Genomic DNA, 11980 nt, shown 5'->3' on the forward strand with positions numbered 1-11980 from the left:
GCCAAACAAAATAATACTCAACAGCGATTATCGCCAAGGTTGGGACTAAGGTTTTACTTCTTACTTCTATACTTTCACTAAACTTTCGACCTTGAACATGAATAACTTTTTTTTCCTTTTCTTTTTGGTGCATGGTCTCCCGCACGGAGGGCGAGCATTCTACCACGGAACCACCCGTGCACCCGAACACGAATAACTTTTACGATTTGAAAAAAGATGTTTTTTTTAGAGAAGGGCTTGGGCAACCTGGGAGGAAATTGTTTCGGCGAGGTGGGAGAGTGGCGGGGCAAGGAGGACCCGGGGCGGAGGAATGGGAGAGTAGGATCCGGGGCCCCGAAGGGCAGGGCGGGAACAAGGGTGCTGTAAGGGAGGATGTTAACAAGGTTCGGAGCGCGGGAGGGGAAGGCGGGGCCGACGTGGAAAAGGCGATAGGGTCCTCCGCAGGGGCCGCGCAGCGCCGCCGCCGGGCAGCCCCGCCCCCATACCAGAGAGCCAATGGATGGGCTCCAGGAGGTAGGACGGACGGGGAGGTGGTGGGACCACGGGCCCGCGCACGAGAATCCCGCACGCGCATCTCGCGAGAGTGGTTGAGGGCGGAAGCACGGCTCATGCAGGATGCGGTTCCTGGTTGCATTGGTTCTGCTGAGCGTCGCGGCCGGGGGTAAGACCCCCGCTTCTCAGATGTCACTCTCGCCCTCAGACCCACCGTACTTACCTCGGCCCCTCACCTTCTGGGCTCTCTTCTTCCCTTCCCGACCCACCCCTGCACGCGCCATCGTCCTACTCCTCCCCACCCCCACCCCGGTCCTACCGTTGTTTCCCCCGCCCCGGTCTCTTCCAGCCCTAAAGGGCTTCTTCTCCCGGCGTGACTCGCCAGGACCAACAAACGCCTTGTATTTCAGGAGCTGAACGGAACTCGTCCAGCTCAACGACAGTTGCCGATAATCTCGACCACCGTCCTGAAGAACCAAAGGCTGAGAGTCAGTCTTCTGGAGGAAGAAACCCAAGCGAGAACACCGTGAGCCAGCCGAACTCCAGTGGAGGCAGTTCGTACTCCGTAAATGCGTCCTGCGTAGAAGGCTCTAACAATACGGACCTTAGAAAACCGTCCCTCAGAGTAGACTCCAGCAGTTCGAACCCGGAAAAAACGTCCTCCAAAAAAGGTTCTAGCAATCCGGGCCTGAGAAAGCTGTCCCCCGAAGAAGGCTCCAGCAGTTCGAACCCGGAAAAAACGTCCTCCAAAAAAGGTTCTAGCAATCCGGACCTGAGAAAGCTGTCCCCCGAAGAAGGCTCCAGCAGTTCGAACCCGGAAAAAACGTCCTCCAAAAAAGGTTCTAGCAATCCGGACCCGAGAAAGCCGTCCCCCGAAGGAGGCTCCAGCAGTTCGAACCTGGGAGAACAGTCCCCGAAACAAGGCTCCAACAGTTCGGACGTGGGAAAACAGTCCCCTAATAAAGGCTCTGGCAGTTCGGACCCGGAAACACAGTCCCCCAGTGAAGGCTCCAGCAGTTCGAACCCTGGAAAAGAGTCCCCCCCAAAAGGCTCTAACAGTCCGGACCTAGGACAACAGCTGTCCACGAACGAAAGCTCTAGCAAGCTCGGGTCCAAAGGATTATCTAATGGCGAGGATGCTGACTTGGAGAGGAAAGCTGACAATAGAGAGCTTGTCATACCTGTTTCTAAGACAGAATCTGGGGAGAAAGTATCAACAGACAGTGACCGCACTTCTCCCCGGCAGGAGGGAGAAGATAAGTCTTTAGCTCCTACTGAAGATCTCCAGCCCAAGGAGCCTGAAGAAGGCAATACAGAGCCTGAAGAGGATTTACCACCCAAAGAGATGTCAGGCCCTGCCCCCAGTGAGAACCAAGAAGGTCCGCTTTTGAATTCCGTGAATAGCAGGGAATCCAGTGTCCTTTATAAGGGCAGTCCTGGAAGTGCTAGTGCAGAGAGCAGCCACTTTTTTGCGTATCTGGTGACCGCAGCCGTTCTTGTTGCTGTCCTCTATATTGCTTATCACAACAAGCGAAAGGTAAGTCAAGAGTTGCCTTAGAGAGGGGAGATCTTGGTGTATGGGTCAGCAGCCCCTCCTTAGCCCAGAAGCACTGGAGATTTTAAGACAAACCATTTTTTTCTTCAAACCCTGCTAGGGTCCTTGACGCCTGTTTTATAAATCATTTGTTGCCTATATCATCTATTACCGATTTCCTCTGAGTGGCCTCTGCTGCTGCATTAGGTGCCAAATTGGGATGTTAAGATCTGACCTGAAGTGAGTCCCCCCGCCCATAATCTTGAACTAAGACCCATGACTAGGTTCAGAGGAGCTGAGTACCTGCCGGTTTATAAGTACTTAGAGCATCTGTCTCCCCTTGCTTCTGCTTTTGAGATGTGTGCGTCACGTCTGGCTTCCTTTCTCAAGCTTCTGTCTTCCTTGCACAGTGGCAAAAAGAATGTCTGTAGTGGCAGATAGTCTTACATGTCAACAGCAAGGAGCCCAGGGACTACAGTCAGTGGGGTTTTTGATCTTTAAACAGAAGCCCAGAAATTGCACTTCTTTTGCAGGGTTTGGTGTGAAGTGATATTAGTATCCCTCTGCAAACACTTCAGTGACTAAAGAATCACATTTCCTGTTGAGCCCCAGGAATTTAGAAGACCATCAGACCATGGTTGTAAGGGATGAAAGAAGGCTTTTAGTAAAATTGTGCATCCCTTACTCTACAGCCAAGATTCCTTTGAGGGAAATAGCCTTTGGAGTGGAAAGAGGGAGGGAAAGTTACAGAGTGCAATTGAAGAAGCAAAATGTGGGGTGAAAGTATGTTTGCAGTTGTGAAATAATAATTATTATGATTAAAAAGTAAAAAGGGAGTGCCCTAGCCTGGAAAATTCAGCCTCTGGATCTCTTTGGGGAGGGATTGGCAGACCTGTCAGCTCACTAGTAATATTTGATCAAGTGCTGGTGAGTCAACTCCCACAAGCTAGAGCCCAGAGGAGCTTTCCCGCAATTGTTTTCTGTTGAGGAGTATAAAGGATTCTGATGTAACTGGGTCCTGTCCTACTAAAATCATTAGGATTTAATTAGGATTCTTTGTGGGTATAATGTTCTTTCTACAGTCACGGTCATTAAAAATGTAGTACCAGGATAACTGCCTCTGATTTCAGACCCTGGAACATATCATTACAGAGCCCCCTGCTAATCCTTTCCTTTTTCCTTTCCCCAGATTATTGCTTTTGTCCTGGAAGGAAAAAGATCCAAAGTCGCACGGCGGCCAAAGGCCAGTGACTACCAGCGTTTGGACCAGAAGGTAAGGAAGGAAGAGCCACGTTCACAGAAGTGATTAGCAACCTCAGGTGGGCCCAGAAGCAGGCTTGCACTTAAAAATAGGAGGAATTGGATCTCTGGAGCTGCTGGACAGTGGAGGCATTGAGGTATATGTACCAACCAGGTAGCAGCTAGAAGAGACCTTCAGGTATACCACTTCACTTCCCTCCCTTGACAGATGAGGAAACTGAGGCCCAGCAACATTTTTTTTTCCTCAGTTCCCAGTACAAGTTAGTGGCAAAATGAGGATGTGATAGCAACTCTCTAGATTCCTAAATCCTGTGCGTTTTGCACTATACTAGCACTTTGCACATTTTAGTAGGCATACAAATCATCTTGGAATCTTTTTTTTTATTGTGGAATATAACATAAACAAAAAAAGCAATAAATTTCCAAGTACATTTTAACAAGCAGTTTTAGAACAGATGTTAAAGTTTGTTATGGGTTCCAGTTCCATGATTTTTCATTTTTTCTTCTAGCTGCTCCAAGACACTGGAGACCAAAAGAAATATCAATATAATGATTTAGCAGTCATACTCATTTGTTAAATCCTATCTTCTCTGTTACACTCCTCCTCTTTTTTGTGATGAATAACATATACAAAAAAGCAACAAATTTCAAAGTACATTGCAACAATTAGTTGTAGAACTGATTTCAGAGTTTGGTATGGGTTACAGTTCCATGATTTCAGGTTTTTACTTGTAGCTGCTATAAGGTACTGGAGACTAAAAGAAGTATCAGTATACTGGTTCAGCAGCCATACTCATTTGTTAAACTTTGCCTTCTCTGTATAACTCCACCATCACCTTTGATCTTTCTCCCAATCTTTAGGGGTATTTGGCCTATGCCCATTCTAACTTCTTCGTGTTGTTGATAATATGGGATAGGGACTAGCTCATGTTATTTATTTATTTATTTATTTAGGGTGCATGGTCTAGGAATCTAAACCATGTCTCCTGCATGGAAGGTGAATGTTCTACCACTGAACCACCGGTGCCCCCTCTACTTTTATTTTTATTAAATGCTGTTCGTATGGTGTAGTGGATCGGTTTGTCTTAATTCTGAATTTTTCTCCTGAATCACAGATCCTGTAAGAGAAAATTTTATTTTCAAAATCATAAATATAAAGTATATTTCTCTGGAAAAGGCTAATGTTCTCAATGGATTGTGTTGCTCTCATTTCAGATCTGATGATTTTTCCTTGAGAATCTTGTCCTCCCTGCTGATTTGTTCCTAAAATCACAAGAAATGAAGAAAAAGTACTGTGACCTAAGAGACACCCCCTCTGGGATTTGGTGGCAAGTCTGTGCTGAGGGAGGCGGGGGTGGCCTTGTTTTTTTGCACCTGCACTTTGGTTACCTTGTATTCCTGTGTTCCCTTTATGTGTGCTGATGTCTTCTGTCTTCTTCCCTCTTGAGTGTGAGTGGAGGGAGCAAGTAGGAACTCCGCTGGGACCAAAGGGAGATCCCCGCCCAAGGCAGGCTACTGCTGCTGACCAGCCTCTGTCGGGCCTTGGTTCTAGTAAAGTTGCCCCTTGACAGTGGTGTGGCATTCTCTACTATTTCATTTTGCAGACCTAGAAGCAAATGGCTGGTTGAGGTGCTTTTCCTATGAAAGACTCTTCCTTAGGGAGATGTGCCCTTCAAAAGTACAGAACATGGTAAATGCTAATAGGTAAAGGGCTACATTGGACACACAGGTTCTCTTTGAAGGCTTTAGCAAACCACAGTGGTAGGTTGAAAAGTGCTTTACTGCCTGCAAGTGTACCCTATTTAGAAGAAATTCTTCACATTTTTGTTACTTTCATGTTACTTAAGATGAATTTACTTGTGATTATTGTACTGAGTGTAAAACTGAACTTAGGGTTTTTGGAGTAAAGCTGTAGAGTCCCTATGGCTGCTGTAGATTTTTTTTATGTGCTTATGATTATGGAGTATCATGTTCTTCCATATTCATAATCACACTCAAAAGGAACTTTGAATTAGGGCAGGTTCATGCTCCATACAAAAAAACATGTAAGAGGATTTTGACTTTGTTCCCCAGTTTCTACAAAGCCCTTATATGAAGTAGGTCTCCCACAAACTCCATTTTCCCAGTGTCACCTAAAATAGACAAAACTGACCTGTATTTAGAAATTAACTACACTCCCTGCCCATGTTGCCTTAATCTGTTCAGTGGTCCTCTCACCTTTTATCAAATGCCAGAGGTAATTAATAAAAATTTTTTATCCATCCCATGTCAGGTATTATTAAAATTGAAGAAGTTCATTAAGTGCCCCCTGCGGAATGAAGGTAGAATCTGGACCACACTGTTGTTTGATGTTTTGTTGAAATCCCTTCTGGTCTGCTACCCTGTTATAGAGAGCCTAAAGAGAGTTGTTTCCGCAAAGGAGACGCTGATAGGATAGTTGATCTCGGGGGAATAGGAGAATGTATGAGCTGAGGGGGACAGGATCCCCTGTGTTGATAGAGAAGTCTGAAGAAAGGACCATCCTGTTTGTCGTAGATTCTTCCACCTTGCTTAAAATAGCTCATGTTCCTGAGATACTGTTTCATTCCTGGCAAATGCACTCTGGTGACAGACATATTTGATGGAGATGAGAAGTTAATGAATGCTCTTCTTGGCTTCATTTTCCCTGCCAGTCTCGTAATGCTCTCTTCCAACCTGAGGAATCTTCCCCTAGGATCTTCCGGCATTCCCTCAGTCCTTGGTTATTTAAATCCCTTTCCTACTCTCTTCCCTGCCTTGCCCCTTTTTCTTAATTGTGCCTTTCTACACTCCCCTGTTTTCTTCTGCCCTCCTGCTGCCACCCACCCTATTTGTTATCCTTTCTGTTGTGTGCCTTCTCCTATAAGCATCACTTCTGTTACTTCACCATTCATTCTTGTCAATTCTTTGCACCTGTGCAAATTCAGTTGATCCCTGTCTTTCTACTTACAGTGTTTTTACGTAGTGTTTTTCCAGTTAGAACACCAAATCCAGTAACCTCTTTTCAAAATTTCTCCTATCCTTGATAAAATTGGACATTATCACCTATCCAACTTGAAATCCCCTTCTTTTTGGTTTCTCTGACACACTGACCTGGTTTCTAAGAACTCTGTTGCCTTCTCCTGTCCTAGTGGGGAAGGACCTTCAGAGGCAGGTTTTCACCATTCATCGGACTGCCCCTTCAGGAATTTTTCTAGTCTCTAGCCTCAGCCTAGTTCCCAAAGAACCCTGGCACTGATGCTGAATCTGTTTGATTGTCCTGTGGTCACTGCAGCTGGATTTCTCTTCACCCATTAAGCAGTCTGAACTGCCCAATGTCTTTAATCATCTGAGTTCAAAATTGCAAATTCAGACCATTTTTATCTTGTCACAAAACTCCTACCCGTGCTCTTCTTTAATATCTTCAAATACAATCTTTTCATTTTTATTGCTTTCCCCACCCATTTCACTTCTCTCCTGAATTTTTTTTCTTGCAGGAGCTACCTTAGTTGGTTCTCCTGCCTGTTTTCTCTTGAATGCTTTAGGAGACCAGATTGATCTTTCCAAAATACCTGCCCTGGTCTGAAGCCTCTAACTGGGCCTAGAGAATCAAGTCATGGCCTCTTTGGCAGTCAGGATGCTGCAGACTAGAACCTTCCTTTCAGTGGGTCCTGGCCAGCAAAAGCTTCCTCTTGTCTGGTGCCCAGCTTTGCCTCTGTGCCTTTGTGTTTGGTTATGTGGTTTTTCTCTCCCTTTCTCAAAATCGATCTCTTTAGAGTGTACCTCATGTTTCCCCATCTACCTCCCTAACTGGCCCACCCCACATCGACTCTCTCCACTCTACTCCAGTAGCTCTTAATAATGCCACTCATTGGGGGACTTAAGCAAAACAGAGCAGTCAGTAGCTGATGTTTCTCTCTGGTTTCCCCATGAAAACTTGAGGGGAGAGTCCCTGACACTGTCTTTATATTTGCTTAGCATCTTGACCTCCTGTAGGGGATCCAAAAGGTGACATGGTTCTTCATGACATCTGGATGGGACTTAATCTCAAGCAACTCTTTGTGCTTCATGATTGAAAGAGACTAGGAGAAAGGTTGACTTTAGGAGCCAAGAGGGTTTGTACACCGCTCAACTCTTGAGTCTGAAAAGTACCGCTTCCTGTGCTGAAAGAGTATATAAAATTTAAGCTTCACTTCAGAAATTGCACTAAGGGAAATATCCCATACCAAAGGAAAGCTTGTTTTCTGGGTCGTTGTCTTTTTGAAGCTAGAATACTACTTTAAGGGTCCACTTCTGGACTCTAGGAGAGTCAAAGGCCAGTCTATCTAGAAAGGCTAAATCAACTCAGAAAGACCTGACAGCTAGTTATATACTTTTGACATTTCTTTTTCCATCATGGCTTTTCGTGAAAACATTTGGTGATAGAATCCTAAACCATCTGCAGATGGTGATTCTCATTCTGTTTACTAGTTTATGCCATTAAAAACAAACAAAAAAAGGAACCCTGCCCCTTGTGCTCACAGGGCAACCTAATCAATAAATGCTGAATGTGATGAAAGTAAGAGAGCCTTGCACATGTTCCCAAGTGCTCACACATGGAGGAACGTGCGGGACACCAGACCCTGTGATTCTGCCAGGCTGTTTTCTGAAAATTCTTGATGGGAAGGTTGAGTTTGGCACTGCCGTGCTCACATAAATCTAGTGGAGAGACTTTCGGGTTCAGTTCAACTACATTCAGAGCCAAGACTGAGCCTCAGCTAGTTCTGCGAGTCAGATATGGCCTTCGTAACCCACCCATGTAGGGACTCCTGTAAAGGCTTTGCGACTGAGCTGTGCAGTATTCCAAGCTGCCTACAAACCCAGCCCCCTCACACTCTTTGATAGAAATTCTTGTAATTCACAACTCTACCTTGTTAAATAAACAGTTAATTGTTCAATTTTTTCCCTTCTCTTTTGTTTGCCCAACTGGTAAGAGTCCCACTGTTTTCTATTTTCAGCTTTTGTGTAGCTGAATACACTTAATTTTATTTCTTTAAGGTTTATTTGGTCTAGTGATAAAGTACTTTTCAGTGTATGTTTTACTGAGCTTCTGTGACTGCCATTTCAATGCAGTTTTGTATCACTGCATAGAAACCAAAGTCATTTTCAAATATTAAAGTTATAAAATCATTAAGTTTATTTATAGATTAAAATGGACTAAAATAAGGCCCTTAGCAGTTCAATTTAAAGTCAGTGAAAGTGTGTTACTTTTCTTGAATATTATTTAGCCTTCATTCCTCCCTCACCCAGTCTCCTTTCTGCATATGCTGACCTAAATGCTGATTAAGGCAAAGGCTATTCCTGAGCCCTGGGCCTTTTCCTGTTCTAATGCTGACTCATTTCTCACGCCCACTCCACCAGGTGGCCGCTCTCCTAGCTCTGCAACAGCTGGGCCAAATGTCCTAGTCCATTTAGTTACCCCTCCGTGCTGCAGTGCCCTGTCACACTGCTTCTCCTCCACTGCGGTCATCTCACCAGTCCTGTGTCCTGACGCCTAATATTTTGGAAGATGAGTCTTTCAGCTTGGGTTCTGAACTTCCTGAGTACCCCTCTCCTGGCAGTTGAAAACCTGATGCCCCCTTAGTCATAAGGAAGACAAGCCTTGGGCTAGGCTGCATAGGAACTGGGTATTTCCTTTTATCACTGCACCATGCCAACTAGCATGACTTGTGCTCATTCCAGCCTCAGAGCCAAGTGAACCTGTCACAGGCACTTTCCCCTCCTACACCTGTGGAGCTACAACCAAAACCATGCTGGGTCTTAAAACCTCTTTAGTTCCCCTTCGCCCTCAGGACAGGGTAGACGTCCTGCAGCCCAGCACTGAGGGTAAATATGTGGAGAGAAGCCTCGGGCCATGACCAGCTTGCCTCAGCTGACCAAGAGGAGATCCACTTGGACTGTTCCAGTTTGGAGGTGTGAGTGTGGGACACAGAGCCCTCCTTGTCATGAGACTTCACTCCTATCCAATCAGTAACCTCAATGGGGTCTTTTACTGAGAAGACCATGTTATGAAAATTAACAAAGACCATCCTTCCCCTTTAAGAAGTGTGATCTACACTATGCCTGCATGTCAGGTACTGTTTGGAAATCAAAAACAGTACATTATATGAAAAAGAAACAGAAGCAGAAAGCATGAGCACTATCAGGGAATGTGCCCAAATCACTGGCCAAATTCCTCTGACTTCTCCCCAACGAACTAATTCTTCTTCTGTGCCCGGATCCTTGAGTCAAGCTTCTTGAGGTCCAAGAACAAGTTCCGCTTCAGGATGGCACTGCTGCACAGCAGGGCCCCTTGCAGGGTCCCCATCAGCCCACAGATGAAGATGTCCTGGCCTGGAAGGCGAGAGCAGAGGTCTGTGAGCACCCACCCAGGCAGGGAGAGGGGAGGGCCACCCAGGAATGAGGCCTCAGTGGGGACCAGGGCCCACAGTGTGCCAGGGCATCAGGCTCAGGGTGTAGGAGGCTGGAGGGGAGCAGGGACGCAGGACTTGGGGTGCCCAAGAGACCCAGCGTCTTGGGTCCTGGTAGAATGGGGCATGCAATGTACCTGTCAGGTAGAGGTTGGGGATGGGGCTTTGGGCCCTTATGGAGGCCATGACACGAGGGTGCAGGCGGCCTAGGTCATGGTCAACCCCGTAGCAGGCACCTCGGGCAGAGGCCAGGTAAAACTGATTGGTCAGCGGGGAACCTCCAGTCGCACTGTCCACCTGAGAAGGAAACAGGCAGTCACAGGGCAAGAATGGGAACTTCTGAGATCCTCATCTCTCCCCGTTTTCTGCTCTGGCCAGATGTGAGTGCCGGCATATGGTTCTTGTCCTTCCCTGGGGCTCAGTTATCCCTGGAGGGGCAGCACTGGCACCAAGAGGCCTGTCCCTGTTCCTGCCCACTCTGCCCACCCACCTTCCCCTCCAGCTGTGGATAGAGCTTCAGGATATGCGACAGGGCGGCTTCAACAAAGGAGTGCTTGAGGGCCTCGTAGTCGCTGCTCCTCTTCCCCTGCGGCTCCTCTTGCCACTCCTCAAACCACTCGAAGGCGGTGGGCAGCAGTACCTCCACTGTGGACCGGTCTGGGGAGGCAGAGCTGGGGTTAACACTGGGGCCCTTTCTGGCCCGATCCCCTGTGCCCCAACTCCCTCCTCCGCCAGGACCTCTGGCCCCACCTGGAAATCGGTCCTCCCAAGTCGGGTCCTTGGACGAAGGGGAAGTGATGAAGAATAGGGGGATGTGTGCCGCAGCCTTTTCCCTGGGCATAGAGAGGTAGCGCTCCATCCTGCGGGTGAGAGGAAAGGGCTGCCAAGCCTCAGGCCCTGGTTCCTGCAGCCCCCAGCACCACCCCAAGGACCTTCAGCCCTACAGACAGCCCCGTGGGATTCTTCTGAGTGCAGGCCCCGTGGGCTGTGGGCCCACACTGAAGCCTTGCCCCCACACACGCCTTACGCCTTGTCCATGTCTGTGTCAAAGTAAACGTAGTAGTTGGTAGACTCTAGACCCAAGTCCTTCTTGGTACCTCTCAGGCAGATGAAAACAGAGAACATGCTCAATCCGTGCCGCACCAGCCCCAGCTGCTTCTTCACATCTGCCAAAGAGAGTCAGTGGGGGCTGCATGAACTGTGACCAGAGGTGGTCACCCCCTGCTCCAGACAGCATGTGGACCTGCAGCCTTATCCTCGGGCTTAGGGCCCAGCCCATTTTTACAGCTGCCCTTTCAACATGGATTTGGCAGAGCTGCTCCTCTCTCCCCTCCTGCCTGTTAAGGACATGATCCCAGGCTTCTGCTCTCCCACCCCCATACACTTCTGCTCTAAGCACCTTTTTGAGCATGTGGGACCCAGCTCCAAGCTCCATCTGCCCCAAGGGGGCTTACAGCAGTGACTGGAAAGTCTCAGACGACCCGCCTGGCCAGGCCTCTCCATGTTATGGGCGATGAGTAGGCTACACAGTATAAAACCACCCAATGAATAGGGTTTGTCATCAGCCTCAGTTTCACATAAGAATGTCATGTATATGTAGGGCCTCAACACAGTCAGCAATGCATATGAACCAATTCAAATAGCAATCCTGGCACTTGCCAGACAGCATTTCAGAAGCTGACAGGAGGGAAGAGGAAAGGACGGCAGTATGGAGAAAGGCCCTTGGAGGCCATCTAAAATCCCCTGGACTTACCTCCAGATGTGGAGATGCTCTGCAGACCCTTCACCGAGGGAGGAGGAAATGTCCACAGAACCTCCAGCCACCTGGTGATGGAGCCGTACCTCATCACATGGGTCCCAGCATCCAGGGCATGCACACTACTGGCACCCTTTCTAAAGATGGGGTACAAGATGGGCACAGAGAGATCCAGGTACCCAGGGGTGAAATCCCCTAGGTCTTCAGCCCCTTCCCCTCTCCCTCCAGCTAAAACTAAGGAGTACAGGAACCACACACTTTTGTCTCCAAACACCCCCAGAAACTTGTCAAGGTGCAGCCGTGGGAATTAAGAAAGGCTCTCACAGCAGGATAAAGAGCCACCCCACAACCATACAACACAAAGAGGGAACCCTAGTGCACACTACAGACTTTAGTTCTTAAGATACTGTAATAATATGGATTCACCCATTGTAACAAAGATCCCACACTAATGCAAAGGATTCATAATAGGGAACACTGGGGAGGGGTTAC

At 47.6% G+C, this 11980-nt stretch overlaps 2 protein-coding genes across 2 annotated transcripts; one reads left to right on the plus strand and one right to left on the minus strand.

The window, feature by feature from the left end:
* The first annotated feature begins 550 nt into the window (after positions 1-550).
* Positions 551-4856, plus strand: TGOLN2 (trans-golgi network protein 2). The gene is made up of 4 exons (XM_077134765.1): positions 551-661; positions 903-2029; positions 3216-3299; positions 4502-4856. The coding sequence occupies exons 1-4, from the start codon at positions 616-618 to the stop codon at positions 4505-4507; spliced, it is 1263 nt and encodes a 420-aa protein (XP_076990880.1). The 5' UTR covers positions 551-615; the 3' UTR covers positions 4508-4856.
* Positions 4857-8472: 3616 nt separating this feature from the next.
* On the minus strand, positions 8473-11696 carry LOC143661272 (all-trans-retinol 13,14-reductase-like). The gene is made up of 6 exons (XM_077134766.1): positions 11486-11696; positions 10760-10898; positions 10483-10592; positions 10223-10389; positions 9870-10029; positions 8473-9655 (listed from the first exon to the last, which is right to left on the minus strand). The coding sequence occupies exons 1-6, from the start codon at positions 11577-11579 to the stop codon at positions 9519-9521; spliced, it is 807 nt and encodes a 268-aa protein (XP_076990881.1). The 5' UTR covers positions 11580-11696; the 3' UTR covers positions 8473-9518.
* Between the last annotated feature and the right edge of the window lie 284 nt (positions 11697-11980).

The sequence above is a fragment of the Tamandua tetradactyla genome, chromosome 17 (genome assembly GCF_023851605.1).
Source record: "Tamandua tetradactyla isolate mTamTet1 chromosome 17, mTamTet1.pri, whole genome shotgun sequence".
Lineage (NCBI taxonomy): Eukaryota > Metazoa > Chordata > Mammalia > Pilosa > Myrmecophagidae > Tamandua > Tamandua tetradactyla.